At 36.1% G+C, this 18,651-nt stretch overlaps 2 protein-coding genes across 2 annotated transcripts; one reads left to right on the top strand and one right to left on the bottom strand.

Annotated features, from left to right (window-relative positions):
• The first annotated feature begins 422 nt into the window (after window positions 1–422).
• On the top strand, window positions 423–5,942 carry LOC128994291 (uncharacterized). The gene is made up of 2 exons (XM_054418716.1): window positions 423–1,460; window positions 2,388–5,942. The coding sequence occupies exon 1, from the start codon at window positions 508–510 to the stop codon at window positions 1,453–1,455; it is 948 nt and encodes a 315-aa protein (XP_054274691.1). The 5' UTR covers window positions 423–507; the 3' UTR covers window positions 1,456–1,460; window positions 2,388–5,942.
• Window positions 5,943–10,006: 4,064 nt separating this feature from the next.
• On the bottom strand, window positions 10,007–18,280 carry LOC128994281 (keratin, type I cytoskeletal 9-like). Its single transcript, XM_054418703.1, has 7 exons — window positions 18,055–18,280; window positions 15,179–15,380; window positions 14,202–14,290; window positions 13,325–13,464; window positions 12,233–12,347; window positions 11,323–11,495; window positions 10,007–11,179 (listed from the first exon to the last, which is right to left on the bottom strand). The coding sequence occupies exons 1-7, from the start codon at window positions 18,100–18,102 to the stop codon at window positions 10,981–10,983; spliced, it is 966 nt and encodes a 321-aa protein (XP_054274678.1). The 5' UTR covers window positions 18,103–18,280; the 3' UTR covers window positions 10,007–10,980.
• Window positions 18,281–18,651: the final 371 nt, after the last annotated feature.

The raw sequence follows: 18,651 nt of genomic DNA, 5'->3' as shown, positions 1-18,651 counted from the left end.
AAAATTTTTTGGAAATAAAGCAGATTTTGATTTGATTTGATTTTTTTTTAGTTTGACTTTTATAAGCGTTTAATTCCACCAACAAGAACCAAACAACATTAAAGCAAGCTTCTGATTTTACAATAAGATAAGTATACTTGTCTTAGCTAGTCCATGGTAATATACATTTTGTTTGTTTTCCCATACGATTAAGTGAATAAACAATAAATGCACGTAAATTTATGTGGTAAATAGACTAAATAACAAACTGGATTTAATATGGATCAGTGACTGTTGGAGTGTATAATCAATGCTGTCGTTAACGATTCTCACTGCTGCCTTTGACTCTGTGATTTTTCATTTACAGGACTATGTTTCCGTTTGGCAGCCCTAGGTCTTGCGTCGCGCATTGAAATGTATTTTCATTTTTAACCTAACTTAACTTAAGCTTTCCACCATAAGCTCTAGATAATGCAATTAAGATAAGTATTATTTTTTAATCCTTTTTGTACAAGTTATGTTGTGAAAATGACATTCTGGAGTCATTGCAGATTCCAAGGTGATCATCCAACTATTATTTTTATGATATTTGATATCTGTGATAAACCTAGGCATGAGTTTATAAAATGGTTACAAGATCAAAAGTTAATTGCTTCCCATTATGAGTGTGTTAATTGTAAGAAGCCTATGGCTTTAACTGAAGATAAAACCACAAGTGATAGGCTTGTGTGGAAATGTTCTACAATGGAGGGATCAGCAAGGCATACTGTGAAACGCTCAATCAGGAGAGGTTCATGGTTTGAGCATTCTAGCTTTTCTCTTCAAGATGTTCTCCTATTGACTTACTATTGGTATAGAGAATACCCTCACAGAACAGTGCAATATGAACTTCAAACTAGTTCTGCTCGTATAATCCTGGATTGGTATAATTTCTGTAAAGGTGCTTGTGTTGATATCCTCTTAAGCCGCAGCACTCCGATTGGTGGACATGGGATTAAGATTGAGCTGTATGAAAGTAAGTTTTGGAAACGAAACCATGGGGAAGATAACAGGGTTGTAAACCAATGGATTTTTTGTGGACTGGAAAAAGACACGACTAGTTGTTTCTTAGTGACTGTAAGTGACAGATCTCCCAAAACCATCGTGAAGATACTGAAACAGTACGTCCTGCCAGGTTCGATTATTTACAGTGACATTTGGAAGGACGGTACCATTGAGCAGGATGTACACCAACACATTTCTGTGCATCATGACATCACTTTCAGGGACATGGAAAATGGAGGTGTGGGCAACACAACTGAAGGCATATGGACCATGATCAAACGGCAATTCCCTGCAGCCAGAAGGAGTAAAGCTTTGTTTGACGGATTCATCGGGGAATTCATGTATAGAAGGATACTGAATGAAGCTCAGGATGGGTATCTTCAGTTGTTAAATGATATCACCCGAGTCTACAAACCAGCAACAAGTGGTTAATTCAGGTAAGTTATGCTGTTTTCATTGTGACCTGTGATCTAAGGCTACCGTACCGGAAGTAACAACACTGAAGTATTATAAATTGGTGGGCACAGGGTTATATATGCCTTCTGGAAGGTCTATTTAATTGGTTTTATCTAAAAATAAAGCTTTCTGAATATTCTGGATCTTTAGGCCACTAACTTAAGTTAGCCTAGTTCTACAGTTGCCCCTTATAAAGTACATCAGTAACATCTTGATTAACCTTAGGGAGCGAGCTGGTCTAGTGGTTAGAGAGCAGGACTCCGGATCCTGAGGGGTCCCAGGTTCAAATCCCGCCAAATCACCTATGGATTTTATCTAAGTGATAATTCCGTAACCCCTAGGTCTAGCCTGAAGTAGGCCTAGTGTGAAAAACAATTCCGGGCTCGTGCCTAGCGTCCTAGGACAAAAAAAAACCTTGATTAGCCTAGCCAAAAAAAGGTGAAGTAAGTTAGTAAACTGTTTTTCCGGTTCAACTGACGTCCCCAAAAACTCGTTAAAACAGACTGTTTAATGGCATACTGTAGGCCTATACAGAATTTGTCTTAAATTTAAGAGAGCATTGTATTTAGACACGTGATTACTGGCCTCAAATCTTTCCCACGAGAACGGTCGTTTCAATCCCGCCGACTTCCTGCCGATCTACTCCGGTTAAACCAATGTGCTGATGAAAATCGGTTAAAGAGATGTCATTTCTGCTGAGTGTAGTCCGGTTAAAGAGATGTCATTTCTGCCGAGTGTAGTCCGGTTAAACCGATGTCCGGTTAAAAGGTATCCGGATAAGAGGGAGTCTACTGTAATAAGGCTTGAAGGTGCATAAAGTTACAGCTAGACTTAAAGTACATTTCTTGACGTGATTGTTAACCTTAATTTTATAATTTTAACTACATTTGTTCCTTTTTTTGTTGCAGCTCCGAAACATAAGCAGAATCCTCGTGTTAATAAGATGTACACAGAATAATAAAAACCTCAAGATCTAAAATGGAACCGTACTGTAATTGGTATTGTATATATGACTATAATAAGCTTAAGATTTGGTTTGCGTTTACTACTAAAATAACACGAACAAATTGGTCCAGAATCCTTGTAAACAATGTATTGTAATGTGTTAAAAGTACCATGTTAAAGTTGATTTTCGTGTAAAGAGTAGGCAATAGCGTTTTTGACTCATGAAGTGCAATTGTTTCTGTAATGTAAAATATCATTAATCAAGGCTGTATTCATTGTAATTAGTTTGAAGTAGGCCAATACAAAACTGTAATAGGCTACAGGGTGTTTTTAAAAGAATGCCGGGATCTCAAACGGTCGTTGCTCAGGGACTATTCAAGATAATTAAACAATTTAAACGTCAAATTGAAGGGAAAAAAATAAAGTTTTTTTCTCATTCTTTCATACAATTTGGAATGATTTAATAACATTCAGATTTTCATCAATCTTATAAGAGTGTAAACCTGGCAAAGTCTGTACACTTAGGGCAATCGGCATGTTGATCTGATGTCTTAACTGAATCTTCTTCGGCACAAAGACTCTATATTTTATAGATAACAAAATAAAGTGACCAATTTAGGCTTTTTAAACTGAAGACTTCGTCGGAAAATCGATTTTATCGGGCTTATGATGCAGAAATGTCGGATTCCTTTGACTATGTTATCGTTTGTTTTTAGACGGCCGGGTGAATGTCTTTTCAAAACACCTCGGTGCCACGAAACTCATTAAACCAGCTTCAAGTTTCTTTATCATCAAGTAGATTTAAATTTAGTTTTATTTTGCAATGGATATAACCTCTACGAACTACAGATTACAATCTGTGCCTTATGTTGCGACGTAAACGTCGTACTGACGACTGGCGTCAGGCATATGAGTCACAATAGCGGCCTATCACGCCGAAACTGTTTTACGCATATTAAGGTCAAAGCTTCCTCCCTTACTGCACGGGAAACAAAACTTAGTTATTTTAGCTTCAATTTGACGTATAAAACGTTTAGTTACCTTGAATAGTATCCAAGCAATTACCATTTAAAATCCCAGCATTCTTTTAAAAACACCCTGTATTACAAACTCATCTAAAGAGTATAAAGACAGGTTCCTTAAATATTCCGTTAGACATTTAAAAAAAATATTGGGTTTTTCTTTTTTAAATTTTTTAAGGAATGAATTTCATAATGCATTCCTGCATTGTGAGTCTTTTTTCAAGAACCCTAATTTAGAATAAGAATAAGAATAAGAATCATTTATTCCATTGATCTTTTTACAAAGAAATAGGACACGTCATATACCGGTACATTACAAAATAATCATCTAAATACAATCAAGCTTCTGATACATCCAAATATTATAAAAAGTACAATTAATCAGGTATAATAGCTTATTTTAATTAAAATTTACATCAAAATTACACTTGATAAAGTCACTTATGCTGTAGAAAGGATTTTGAATTAGCCAATTATAAATTCTATTTTTGAAAATATTGTAATCAACAAATTTTGCACTGTCAGGTAGTTTATTAAAAAAGCGAATTGAGTTAATTTTGAAAGAGTCACCCGTTTTAGCCAGTCTATGAGGTTTCATGCTGAGCTTGCCTTCACCCCTAGTGTTGTACTCATGTATGATTTCCAATTACATCCTTTTTCTTATGTGTAGGCCTATTGTTTATATAATTAGCCTATTTACTTTAATTGGCAGATTGCAATTTTTGTTATTGTAAAACAAAACCGTCAAGAACATTTAACCATTAATAGTGAGGTTTTTTAAATTTTTAAAGTGTTATTTTGCTGAATCATCGTTGTTTATTTTTAACATAGGCTCTGATCAATTGCTTCTGTACTGTCAAAATTTGGTATGAAACATTAACGTATTGTGGAACATTAGATATTGATGATAAACCTACAGCATAATATTTTACCAAGTAAAATTAAATTTCAAGTCTAAATGTGAAGATAGGTTATTGCAAATTAGGCTCCAAGTTAAAGTAGCTTACAGTATTAGTTTTAGCAAAGTTATAAATTAGAGAAATTGTATAACCTCAATTTATCTGTTAGAACTCTTTTGTTGGGTTTACCATTATTTTATTTTATTAACATTTAATCTTATTTTTATAGGTATGTAAAAGCTCCATACATTTTAAATCTGTTTTGCTATGTTTTGTTTAGGAAGTATTATTAGATGTTGATTTTGTTTTGTGATTTCACTTATTTTTTCAATTATATATAACTCGTTGTATTCTATATCTCTGTTAAAAAAAATATAAAAATGTAAACCTAAACCTATCAACTAATTTTATGTTTGATACATTGGCTGTTTAAATTTATTTTTTAAAACATCTCTTCCAGTAGGCAGTTTGTTTGTCAGCGCTAATACAAACTAGCTTACAAGTAAAATAAGACTAATATTGTCTACGTTGGCGAAAACTATCAAAAGTGTAAACTAAAAGTTTCTTGAGCAAATGCAACAAGTTGGTTTAGTGCTTTCCTCCTTGATGCCAGAGGAACTGGTCAACAACCGGAGTTGTATTTTGCTCACTAACAAGCTCAAATTTTTACTCCCTCTAAGTTATTGCTTGTTTAAATGACGTTTACAGAAATGTAATTCTTTTCAGTGAAATTGGCCATCTTTCATAGGAAATAGAATAAACATACTCCCTTTTAAGATACCGGGTTTCAAAAAGTCTGGACACCTCTTAAAATCTTTTTCCTACAGTCAGCCGACAAAGTTGGCTTCCTTGTACTGTATATAGTACAGAAAGCTGCTAATTGCTGCATATTTATACTTTGCCGTACGGTTTATACTTTGTCGTACGGTTTATACTTTGCCGCACATCAGGATTCCAACGAAACAACACAAAACAGCGTGGTTCTATTATGCACGTAATCCGTGTACGCTTGGAAATAGGTTGGCAACACTTAAAGATAATAATACTATGAGCAGCTGATTGACTATTATAACTAAGATTAACCTGTCGTTTCGTGTTTATAGTTTCGGTATTTCTGAACTTTCTGGACTTTTCTTTTAAACGTTTTTAAAACATTCCTACGATCTTAATAAACAAGAAAATACCTTTAAAGCATTTTTTTTTAGGCGCGGAAACCACTTCAAATTACAAAAACATACGGAACTATATTCTCAAAACGCGGAGCACATTTCTTGCCGAGGAAAAATAGCGGAGTGATATGGACCGCGGGTACTACTTTCTCTAGGGCACCATTTGTGTTGCCAGCTGAACCTAAAAACGTGTTGTATAGTGTTTGAAAGACTAATTATTTATATGCTTTATAGCCCCAAAGCAGAATGGTTCCTACGTGTCTGCAACGGCCTGTGAAAACCTCAAAATGTGTCCGCAAGCGCTAAAACTAAAAAGCTAAATAATGACTTATATACCGGTATATATATATATATATATTCACTCTTTAGGGCTACTAGTAATATAGTTAAATAAAATAAGTAAATTTCAATAACTTGTATAGCCTACTTTTAAAACAAAAAACTAAAAAAACTATTAAGGGGTAGGCATAATCAGGTTATTTAAATTTACTTTTTTTTAAATACGTATATATATACACATACCTTAACAAGTGTTAATAAGGTCTTCAGAAGTAAAACTTTAAATGTACTATAGTTTCTTTATCTAAACACACTATAGGACTATGGACGGGATTGAAATTTTAGTTCGGGACGGGACGGGACGGGATTTTTATTTCCTTCCCGATTTTCGGGACGGGATGGGACAGGATTTCTTTCTGTGCATAAAAAAAAGTACTGTATTGCAGTTACCAAAAAAGACTTACGAAATCAATTTTTACCATTTGTGGCACTGATCTATAAAAACCAAAAAATGGGTAACAATTTACAGGTACCTATAGAAACTTGTGACTCGCGGGTCACGGGGTGATCGTCTGTAGAACTCACGGTCACGGCGCGATCGTCGTCATGACTCACGGTCACGGCGCGATCGTCGGTATGACTCCGCGGTCACGGGGTTATCGTCGGTATGACTCCACGGTCACGGCGCGATCGTCGGTATGACTCCGCGGTCACGGGGTTATCGTCGGTATGACTCCACGGTCACGGGGTTATCGTCGGTATGACTCCGCGGTCACGGGGTTATCGTCGGTATGACTCCACGGTCACGGCGCGATCGTCGGTATGACTCCGCGGTCACGGGGTTATCGTCGGTATGACTCCACGGTCACGGTGCGATCGTCGTCATGACTCGCGGTCACGGCGCGATCGTCGGTATGACTCGCGGTCACGGCTCGATCGTCAGCATGACTCCGCCATCACGGCATGATCGTCAGTATGACTCCGCGGTCACGGCGCGATCGTCGGTAGGACTCTGCGGTCACGGCGCGATCGTCGGTAGGACTCCGCGGTCACGCGGTTATCGTCGGTATGACTCCACGGTCACGATGCGATCGTCGTCATGACTCGCGGTCACTGCGCGATCGTCGGTATGACTCGCGGTCACGTCGTGATCGTCGGTATGACTCGCCATCATGGCATGACCGTCAGTATGACTCCGCGGTCACGGCGCGATCGTCGGTAGGACTCTGCGGTCACGGCGCGATCGTCGGTAGGACTCCGCGGTCACGGCGCGATCGTCGGTATGACTCGCGGTCACGGCGTGATCGTCGGTATGACTCGTGGTCACAGCGCGATCGTCGGTAGGACTTCGCGGTCACGGCGCGATCGTCGTTATGACTCCGCGGACACGGCGTGACTGTCGGTATGACTCCGCGGTCACAGCCCGATCGTCGTTATGACTCGCGGTCACGGTGCGATCGTCGGTCCAATAATCGCGGCCACGGCGCGATCGTCGTTATGACTCCGTAAATGTGTCCGCGACAATGTCGCAGCGTCGCTCGTTGTTCTGCTTTGGGGCTTTATAGTGACTGTAGGAAAAATATATTGTGTAACACGAGTGAAAAAGGCCTTTGCTGCACTCATTCCTGCTCTCGTGTGCAGCAAAGAGCCACTTTCACCACTAGTTACACAAATAACTATTTAACCAAATTGGTTAGAAAATTCAAACTTTGCACAACTACATGCTATGCTATAAAAAAATTGCTCTGCGTTCATTAATGAAATAAATAAAAGGGTTTCCAGACTTGTTTGAACCCCAATGACAATGGAAATTTTAAATGGCTGCCATTTTGCAATAGGTGAACCTTTTGAAACGCGGTTTCCGGCATTGAACTTCAGTTAACAAGCCTTTTAAAATGATGTGCATATCAACCTATGCTTACGTTAAAGATTCAAGAATCAATTTTGTACTTACTCCTCATGGGCCGTCCCCCCGTGGAGGTAAAAAAATAGATGCTTGCAAAAAGTAGTTTTTATACGTAGTTGTGTGAAGTTTGAATTTTCTACCCAAATTTGGTTAAAAAATTATTAAGAGGTGTCCAGACTTTTTGAACAACCGGTATATCATCCTTATGGATTAGCTGTAGACAAATGTTAGTTCTGCCAGGTTCATTTAGAGGTGTGTTTTTGTATTTTTTTGTGTTATTTAAAAACTAGTTTCACTAAATAAAACACTTTAATTATAAAAAATAGATAGTTTTCTGGGTTTGTAACCAAACAGTAGAGCACTAATTATACAATTTATGCTAAACTAACCAAAAAATAAAAATTTTTACTCCCTTGGCAGTAAAAGAGTTACTCGTGACACGCAATGAATATATTGAAAAAAGCTGATTTTGCTCTCATGACAGAAAATATGTTAACACCTTTAACAAATGTAAATTTGGGACTTAGCTAAAATCTACTATAATGAAGTAGGCTGCTAAGTAGTTCTGACTATAGGTTCTTTGTTTACCGTCCATTGATTAATTCCCCCTGTGCCATCTTAACAAGACCGAATAACTAGGTATAAGATATTAAACGACAAATGACCAATGTAAAGCCTGTATATAGTGTAAATACATTCTGAAAATTGTGTATATCATAAATGTGTCGTAGAGTGTTTTAGTGTTTATAAGAAATCTGCTCACTTCACTTAAACGTTTTGATTAATCGTTACTGTTACCTTGCCTTCTGTATTAAGATACATAAAAGCTAATAAATTTATTACATAACTCATATACAGTGTTGTTATTTACCATGATAATTACCTACTTGTGTTAGTGGGTTTTCAGCATATAACCCATTGAGACGTACATCGAATGGCAAATAATGTTTATCTTTTTTTAAACCTTTTTTTACCTTACATTTACCAGTCGACTTGGGCCACAGGGCCCTGTGTGTGGTACGTGTCCAGGAAAGAAGGGGTGAGCTGGTACAGTACAAGGGTGAACTGTACTGATAAAAAGTAATGGCAGGTACCAGGATCTGGACCCACGACATCGTTGCCTCAGGCCCGAAGTCCATTGCGCTACTGACTGAGCCACCGACTCATCGATTGTTTGCAGATATGCTGCCAATCAAACCCATACTGAAGTCCGTTTCGCTAACCTCTAGGTTGTGGATAGCTAAGTATATAGTAGAAAGTCTTAGAATTTCTTAAGCGTCTTTAATTTTGCTCTGTAAAAGGAGGCTTTCTGTTTTATGTCATGACTTTGAAGGAAAATTGACCTAAATACATTTCACCAAATGGTTTCTTTTATAACAATTTATTTGGCTTGTCCGAAATTTAAAACAGACAAATCTAACGATTGCATTTACATTTTTAAAGGTCTATATCAAACAATGCAAATTCATACTCTAAAACAGAATCGCAGAGTAAATTGTCAAGGCCTTGGTAAATATTTTGGCCTTAAATGCTAAATCCTATGGCAAAAAACATCATGAGTCATAATTAAAATGCAATGAAGGACACTATTAAATTAACCGGATGGTGTGCATTAGGCCTAGGAGGAGCAGAGAATTTATTTTTGTGTTTGACTGGATGTTAGGGAAGTGAAACAAAATTCATGTTATGACCCACCAGTATTTATTTGTTGTCCACAAACTTCATTGTTTTATTTTGTTTATGTTCCCTGCGTTGGAGCGGTGGGGCTTGCTTGCTCTGATAACTTTGAGAGCTATACCGGCGGTAGGGTAGCTACTGGTAGGGCCTCCCTTGCCGGACTGGTCTTTGTGAGGTTGGAGCAAGACTAAAAAGGATACCCTGGTCCTTCAGGTTGGGGGTTAAGTTGACAACCTTACGCAGGTAAAATTCACTTGTTCAGAAACTCCAACATTTTGCCTCGGACCCGAATGGAAGTAACGGATTTAGACCCAAGCTCCAACAGACTTACAATTTGGAACTTGAAACGCAGTTCCTGCAGGCAGGCAATCACTGGGCGAGATTGCGGTGGTGGGACCAAGTCCGAAAAGACATGAGGAGAATTAATGTTACGGAAGAAGATCGAAGAAGATGACAAAAAGCTTTTGGCGAGGCCAAAAACCTAGGTTTGAGTGGCCAATAGTGGTAAGGTAAGGTAGGGTATGTTATTATTGCTAGTTTTTTACAGGTTAACGGTAAGAAAGGACCTTGAGATAAGTTTGCCTAAATAGAAAAGAAATTTTTATATAGAGGTATTAAATTAATTCCACATTCAATATTGGCATGTAATTTATTATATACTTTTTATAAACAATGTCTAAACCAATTCAAACTGACTATAAATCAGCGCACCATATGAAATAAACTATTCAATCGTAAATCGAAAGATAATGAGTTACATAGTCTAATTGAATATAACAATATCAATCGGTTATGAATTATATAATTGTGCATAGTGAATACCTTAAATCTCAATCTTAAATGAAGACTAAATTATTAATATCAGTCTTGCTAAAATATCCAGTTGGTGTACTTTATACTACAACATTAAACATCTGAATTTGAAAAGTGATGAATTCAAAATAAAAGAAGTTGTTTAAGAGTCTAAAATGTTATTACTGTATCGTCCATTATTTAAACATTTTTCCCGAGGTTTATTTCCTGAATATTGGTTCCGAATCTAATAAAAGCTTAGATAAAAATACTTGGCACTTTTAATGCTGGTGATAAATATAAACTATAAACATCTTTGAGTACTGGATAAAAATAATCCTCTATACGTACTAAAATCTACTGCCTTCGGATACAATAAAAGCCAATTAATACGCTATTTATAAAACACTAACATTACGAACACTACCGTTCCCTGTTCCTTAAATGGTTCTTTTTAAGGGTAATGATTTCAGTTTGATTTCAAAAACGTTTTAACTCTTAAATTTGGGTAAACTTAAAAAAATTGTTTACAAAGAGTTGCAACAATCTAAACAAAACAACAACTTCCGATTTTGCCTCAGATTATTCACAGCCATTAATTATAACCCCGATGAATTTGTCTCCCGAAGCGAAAAGCGAGCAAAAGCATTCCCTTATAAAAAATATATTACAATAAACTTTGAACTGAATTCGGGATTAACGTACATCGATTAACATTCGTTTAGGTGAAATTCTAATAGACGAAAAGCGTCTTCAAAACACCGGCGTATAATTTAATTTAAAGAGAGCTAAAGACTTGTTATAAGAGGTCGCTACTGGCTAGGGTCCCGATTGCCGCGGCCCCCGTGGTACTTGTAGTAATGGTTGCCGTTGCTGTAGTAACGTGACCGATTACCGTTGCTACCTGAGGGTTGGCTGTAGTTGCGACTGAGGTGGGGGAGTGAGGGACCTTCCCCTCCCCCACCCCTCCGGCCACTTCCACCACTTGAGGGTTGTGTTGAATAGTCAGGACTGAAACAGATAACTATTGGTCAGTATCAGAGATGAGGTTAAAAACAGCGTAAAGAGGTGGTGTGGTAAAGATCTAATCTAGAAAAACTTACAACCAGGCTTGAGACTAAATGAAACGGAAAGTGTGTAAGTACACTTTATACCTGGTCTTGGACCTCTGTTGGGAGTGGTGCCAGTAGCTTTGTGAGTGGAGGGGAGGGAACCTGTGCTGCTCATGACCCCCCCTTCTGCCGCTGCGCCCCCCGCCATTACTGCTGCCTCCCTGACCATGGCCACTTCCACCGCTCTTGTTGACGGCTGCTCGCAAAGCCGATATCTGAAACATTACAGAAATCTTTTGTTCTGGTAACTCTTAGTTGTTGACATTTGTATATTGAAGTTGACGTTCCATTAAACTGACTACCTAGCTGTAAAATATTTTTATTAAAAAAGAACATACAGAAGGTGAATGAACTATTCAAAGAGTGCGCTTGTGTCTAAATATGTATTTTTTCCCTTATACAGCTTAGAATGATTAAATAAATCTTTTCTTTGTTGTACATTAAAAAGTTAAATCATATATCATTTGAAAAAATTAAACTAATTTGTTGTTGTAATTAAATTATTTGACCTAAATTTTTTTCTTTTTAATTTTTTTTAGGTTTTTGACTTTTGTATTGCAAACGCAGGACTAAAATTCAAATAACTTTAAGCCAAATACAATCAATAAATTTGCTACCAAAATCTGTGGAAATAACAACATAAAACTATTGTTTACACACCAGGAATTTTAAAGATAATATAAATTATCATTTAGTTTTAGATTGTAAATCTTTTTCTGTCAAAAAAGAAAAAAGGACGAATCATGCAATAGCCTAACTCTAACTAAAATATAAAAAAGAAACTGTATTATTCTAGGTCTTAATTAGCTCGGACCATCAACTAATACTAAAGACTTCATGAAAATGATCCAATGGAGTGTTTTAATGCAATATTGTGGCACTTGTGTAGAAATAAATGTAAGTCGCTGACAAGTGTTACAATCTTTTTATAAGACCATTTTTTGTTACCGACCTCCTTTCTCTGTTCCTCGTTGTCTCGTCGCAATCTTCGTATGAGTCTCTCTGCGTCGTCTAACTTTGCTTCGTAATCTGCTTCTACCAGCCGTGATTCTTTTGCCATCAGCTGTCTGAAATATTGCAGTGTTCATATTCTCATCGTTCATTGAATTTACTACTACAAAATGTAATATTCTTTTATCCTAAGATTTTGGACATCTTTCATCACTCTGTACAGAAAGTAGCTATTTTAGAAAACAGCTGATCAAAGAAAACCGTTGTTTCCCAAGCTCTAACATCGTGCAATGAAGAAACGGTCAACTGATTTTTCCTTTGCACTACATTTACTTTCCCTTGCTCTCAATCAGTTCTACATTGCCACCTACGTGTTAATGTTTCTTCATTTACAATATACTTTTATGATTTTAATCAGCTGTTTTTATTGTTTAACAATCTAATGTAAACAGAAATAGGCATAAAGCTAGATTTTTGTAAGTTTTTAGTACAGTGTGTTTTTATTGCACATACGTAACCTTGAACTTCTAATTTTTACATTATTCTGTAGGTGTACTATAATCAATTACATTTGCTTTTACTTTTATATTTATAACAATGTTAATTGAGAAATAATAGTTAAAATTTGACTCAGGTATGTTATTCTGTATTTTTGCATCGTAATCAAAAGAATTGTTCATAACTTGTACCGAAACTTATTTTCTACCACTTGCCCCAATCATTCGTAACCTAGGCTTTGCCTCACAATTGAACTAAATCGGTGCACGCAAATGTTTTATAACATTTTTGAATTTAAATTTTACAGTAATTGGAAGATTTTCAAATACCACTTAAGAGATCTACTAAAAGCCTTCTGTAATAAGTAGTATATTAATTACGTAAGCCGATTCTTTGCGTCAAAATTGTGAGCGACTTGGAAGTCGTAGAAGAACGGGAGATGGCTCAAATTAAAGGTCTCAATCCCGTGAGGGCGAGAAAAATAGTGAAATTCTCCAAAAAGCCATCTGTAATAAGTAGTATTAATTATTCTTAAAGTTCTTTACTCATTATATTACATAAGAAATATAAAGGTGCTGTTAAAATATTATCTTACTTTTTCTGTTGTTCAATGACATTGTTCAGTGAGACATTAGTGGCCGTTGTTTCCGCCAAAGCGGCTTTCAACTCCGTCACTTCTTTTTCCAACATCTCCACTTGCAACGTCCTGGTATTGCAGTCCTTGGGGCTCAGGATCTGCGGAAATACGAGGTTAAAACTATGCGATATTTAGTTGAGCCAATAATTGAATCAAGGGAGATTAAAAATGTTTACAACGCCAATACACCAAGGTGCTTATTTTAAGGCAAAGAGGACTAAACAATAGGTATTGAATAAATGAGATAACGGCTTTGTTACTGACTGGGATCAGCTGGTTACTCAGCCAGGATTGAAAGCCAAATGATCAAGAACAGCTGGGTGAAATTTTGAACTATTTAAAATGATTTTGACTTTACTCAGGATTAAACAGACAAACTGTCTGATTACCGTACTGAGTAATGAGATTAACAAACACTCTTGTAAAATATTTATTGAAACTATATAAACAAAATTTCAATTATACCCTACTTACTAGTAAACTTATTTCAAAGTTAAGAAGGTGAAAGAATATAGTTTTTGAATAGACACTTAGCAGATAAATTTCAGTAGAAATAACGAAGATTGTCTTTTTTTATTATCAATTAGTGGAACTACAACTATCCCGATCAATTTGTTCCGGACCCCACCTGGATAGTAAACAAATCTGAATGGTAAGATCTTAAAAAAACATCACCTCCTGGACGTAAAGTCAGCGACACTAAGAAGATGACTCTTCATCTGCTGATTAATATGATAATAATACAATAGACTCACTGCATCATGGACAAAATTGGCAAACATTTAAATATGTAATGCATTGAAGCGAGGGGAAGATGGAAAAATGAATGACTCACAATTTTGTTTTTATCGTCAGGGGAGGAATCGCTGCCCGAGTGTGAAATGGAAATGCCGCCCTTGCTGAACACCAGCTGAAACTGCAAATCTGTGAAACACAATCACAAGTTAAATCTGTAATACAATATCAAAACTTGTACAACCCCCTCAACATATGGAGGACCAAAGATAATAGAGAAGTTCAACCTATTTCCAGCAGTTATTATTATTATTTTGTCAACCTACTAATCAACATGTTTCAACAACTGACACATCGTAGGTAAATGTGCCTCCTGCAAACTACTTATGCTCCTTCTGAGCTACTTATGCTCATTTTTACGTCTAAATACTTTTCTGAATACACATCCTTGAACTGGCAACATATATCATAAGGATTAACCAATCTCCTACAGATAACCAATTGCAGGACGTAATTCATACTCGGCAGGAGTTTTGTCCTGTGATTTATCTTCCTTAACAAAATTTTCAGTTACTATAAGACAAATAGTCACATCAGAATGGAAACGGGCTAGATGGTTATTAAATGAAGTAAAGAAGATGGGGCTGTTTTTGAATTTTTGCTAACTTGCGACATGATCTCAATGGTAACCTAATTTAAAATCAATCCTTGTATGTTTTAACTATAACTTTCATGCAACACATAATATAATATGTGTTTAAATAAATATATGTAAACATAAATACGCAATACATAAATATTATTTTCTTTGAAAAAAAGTGTCTGCAGTAGGACCTCTATAACAAAACTCTCGTGGGGATTATTAAATAAGACTTGTTATCAAGGTTAACTTCTTATCGAAGTTTGCAATAACATGTGATTAGGGGTAAATTGAAGGGAACTTGAAATTATGACGCTTATCAAAGACTACTTGTTATTAAATCTGACTTGTTATTGAGGGTGTTGTTATTGAGTTTCTACATACAAAATTAGAATCACATCTTGATGAATTGTTTGTTTATTTGTGACGTAACTAACCCCGGTTCCGCTGCCGCAACACTTCCACCTCCTGATGCAGCGACGACAGCATGATTTGGTGTTGTTCGTGTAACCAGCGGATGTTCTGCTCCAGCTGGGTAATGTGGAGAAGCGGGTCATTGGACATGGAGGGTAGAAGCAGCCCCTCGCCTCTCCCCACCACTACCTCGCCTCCACCAGAGCCGTTACACTTCTTACTGACCTGTGGACAATCCACGGCATTGGTATGGATGGCAAGCAGAATTCCCATGCACACTTGAACTATGCTTTTTCAAATATGCTTGAACTATGTTTTCGCATGCCTCTCCCACTATCTACCCTTTTGCTATGTTGTACAGTCGCCACAACAATTGACTACCGTTGGATTAATTCGATACCACAAGCGTCTAGTATTGTGACTCTTGGAGTGATGAGCTGGTCTAGTGATAGGGCACGGGTCTCAGTCTGCGAAATTTTCCCTTCCACAACACCACATGAGTCTGTTGGAGCAGACACCATCCTACAAAGGTGCTCGCTATTACAACAACCTACCAGAGCTCCTTGAGAACAACCAAGTCTGTTTAAGAAGCACCTGACAACATGTCTTATCCAACCGCCGTTCTACTCAGAAGATGAGTTTGTGAACTCTGAGCTACAGTAAAAAAACTATTGTAGTTGTATCTGACACAATTTTCCCTAGGAATATTTCAATTTCAATAAAGAATTTGTGTATTGTCTACTAAATTAACTGTGATGGATAGGTGATTTGTGAGTCGGAGAATTGATTGATAACTGACAATAAAAACAAAGTCACCTAGATAAAGAAACAAAAATATAACTAAGCTATCATATGGGGCTAGTCCCCCACCCCCACAATAATGGCTTTGACAGAAGCATATAACGCAACTTCAAGTTGCGTTTTCAACCAAAATCTACAAAAAAGCAAATCATCTGGAAACACACCATAATGTGCTTAGCAGGTTGATTACTAGGACCAGATAGGCATAGTACCATAATAGATTAGATTAGATCTACTATGACGACACAACTGGGTGTGTACAGTGTAAGGCAACTATTGAATGAATGAGATCATAGTTTTATTGATTAAAATCAGCTGGATGTATACAAATTATCAAGAACAGCTGGGTCCAATTTTAACCACGAAATTGTGCTCAAGTTTTGTGAATCGAACCAGCGATCTTCAGATAGCAGGTGAGTTCTTAACCTCTCAGCTGCCTAGTTAAATTGTCACTAAGTCAAAAAATGCACAAGCAAAATAATGAGTTATGGTATTAAGTCCTCTTTACAAAAAAAAAAAAAAAAAACATTAATGGATCACAAGTCAATTAACGTAGCCAAACTAGAACAACCTTTCCTAGCTAAGAAATAAACACATTCAAATAATAAAACATATTGTATGATTGAGAAGAAGTCTAGTTTTAATGGACCCATTCAATGTACATGTTTATGTTGGTATATGAATGTTTATTTTGAATTCAATTTAACAGTAAGAAGAAACTTGACGAGAACATATGCTCTTATATTGAGAACAAATACATTTGAATCCATACAATGTATTGTATATTGTATGTTGCGATTGTGCACATGACAAAAAGGTGACAAAGGTGGAAGTGTTAACTTATCAGGACCTGCAGTTAACTGAATTATCAATATTGGTTTTGCATGTAAGGGATCAATATGTTACAACAACTAATCCACCCCTAGATTCTAGTTTCATAAATCTAACCATAACATCCCACTCAGTACGGCATGGAGTAAAACAATACCTATAATTCCAACTTATTTTAAAAATTCAAATGATGTTACTCTGAATACTTGAAAGGTAGGTAACTTTAGTTTTAGTAATTTTATAAGTAGAAGCAAAATTACAAATTTTAATATTTTAATAGGATGTCGCCATAAATGAAAACTGCAAAATTATACCACCCAAAAACTCACTCAAGTCCATAATATTAAATTAGAGCTTTCAAGGTTTTACATAATTTTTGTATAAGCTTTTTAATTACGGTAATTACACTAAATTTAGGCATAATATTTTGCAGAAAAATTAAGTACTGTACCTACGTATTAATTTGGATATAGGTATTGGGAATCTTATCAGAGTTATATTAGACTGGATTGTTTGTAATTAATAAAATTAAGGGCAGTTGTATTCCAAGGTTTCTTGAATCATTGAAGGATACACCTTTTACAAAAAAATGAAGAAAAAATTAGGAAGAAATTGTGAATTGTGTAGCATGATCTTGATTTTTTTTTACAGTAAACTAAAGTATTATAAACTGGATAGAAAAACTGTAAATTAAAGAGGCATGTTCGTACTATTTGTATGACATTTTTACAAACTTTGTCGAAGGTTACCCAAATTAAGCAAAGTCTGTATTAAAGAAGTTCAAATCAAAATGAGGGTTTAATGTAACAATCTTTTTCAACAATGATAAGCTAGAATACAAATATTTTTTATATTATTTCTTCAAGGCCAGACACATATTCATTTTCTTAGTTGTAAACCATTATAGTCATTAAATATTTGTTAATTAATTATACGTCATAAATAAATTTAAGTATCATCATGTACTACATACAAATTATTTATACAAAAAACAAAAGTTATTTATGACGATCTCAATTCTACTTTAGAGATTTTAAAACACTACAAAAAACTAAACTCAAAAACTGTACGACATAATAATGTGACAAAAAAAAATTGTGCAATACTTGTTGCAAGTCCTCACAATTCATAAGCAGACTGTAGTGTATTATGCAACCACCATTACACTCGTTAGCTATGTAGAAAATTAAACACATTTTACCATCCTAGTTTTCAAGTCCCACTTGCAAAGCCAAGTGAGAGATCGAACTTTATCCACTAAACTCACCTGGTTAAAAGATACCGCCGGCATCTTTACAAGCACCTTAGAGGCCATTTCAACGATTCCGAGTTTGCTAACGCTCACAAGCGAATCTACATCGACACAAAATGCTTCAGACTATGTACAACTTGGTGAGTCAGTATTTGGAGCACGGTTTGTACGGAATTACGCAAAGTACGAGTTGTATGCATGCATTTAATATGAGACCGGCCGGGGGCTGTTATTGATTATAGGCCTGGCACCTCTCAGTCTAGGGGTATTGATTTCCACCCCCCTCCCCAACATTTTCTCACCACCCACATTACCCCCCACCCCCACCGAAACAACCCACTTTCAACCATTTTCTCCTATTTCAATAATTCTATTCTAGGGTGTTTATTTATATCCCATTAAAACCTGATGGGAAATACTTTCAGTTTCAATATATTTGTTTGTGTATAGAAATTATTTTTTAAATTAAGAAAGAAAATATTGCAGATTGAGATTTACGTTTGAATGGACAGTATATTTTTAAAATTATAGTATTCGTTAAAAGTGTGGAATTCAACATTTACCCTAATATTGATTTAAACAGTGTAAGACAATTATTTTTAAATCAACTTC

Source organism: Macrosteles quadrilineatus, unplaced genomic scaffold, assembly GCF_028750875.1.
Source record: "Macrosteles quadrilineatus isolate MER2022 unplaced genomic scaffold, UCM_ALF_1.0 Scaffold_1__1_contigs__length_201487025, whole genome shotgun sequence".
Classification (NCBI taxonomy): domain Eukaryota; kingdom Metazoa; phylum Arthropoda; class Insecta; order Hemiptera; family Cicadellidae; genus Macrosteles; species Macrosteles quadrilineatus.
Note: the sequence above shows the minus strand (reverse complement) of the source record. Positions and strands in the feature narration are given on the sequence as shown.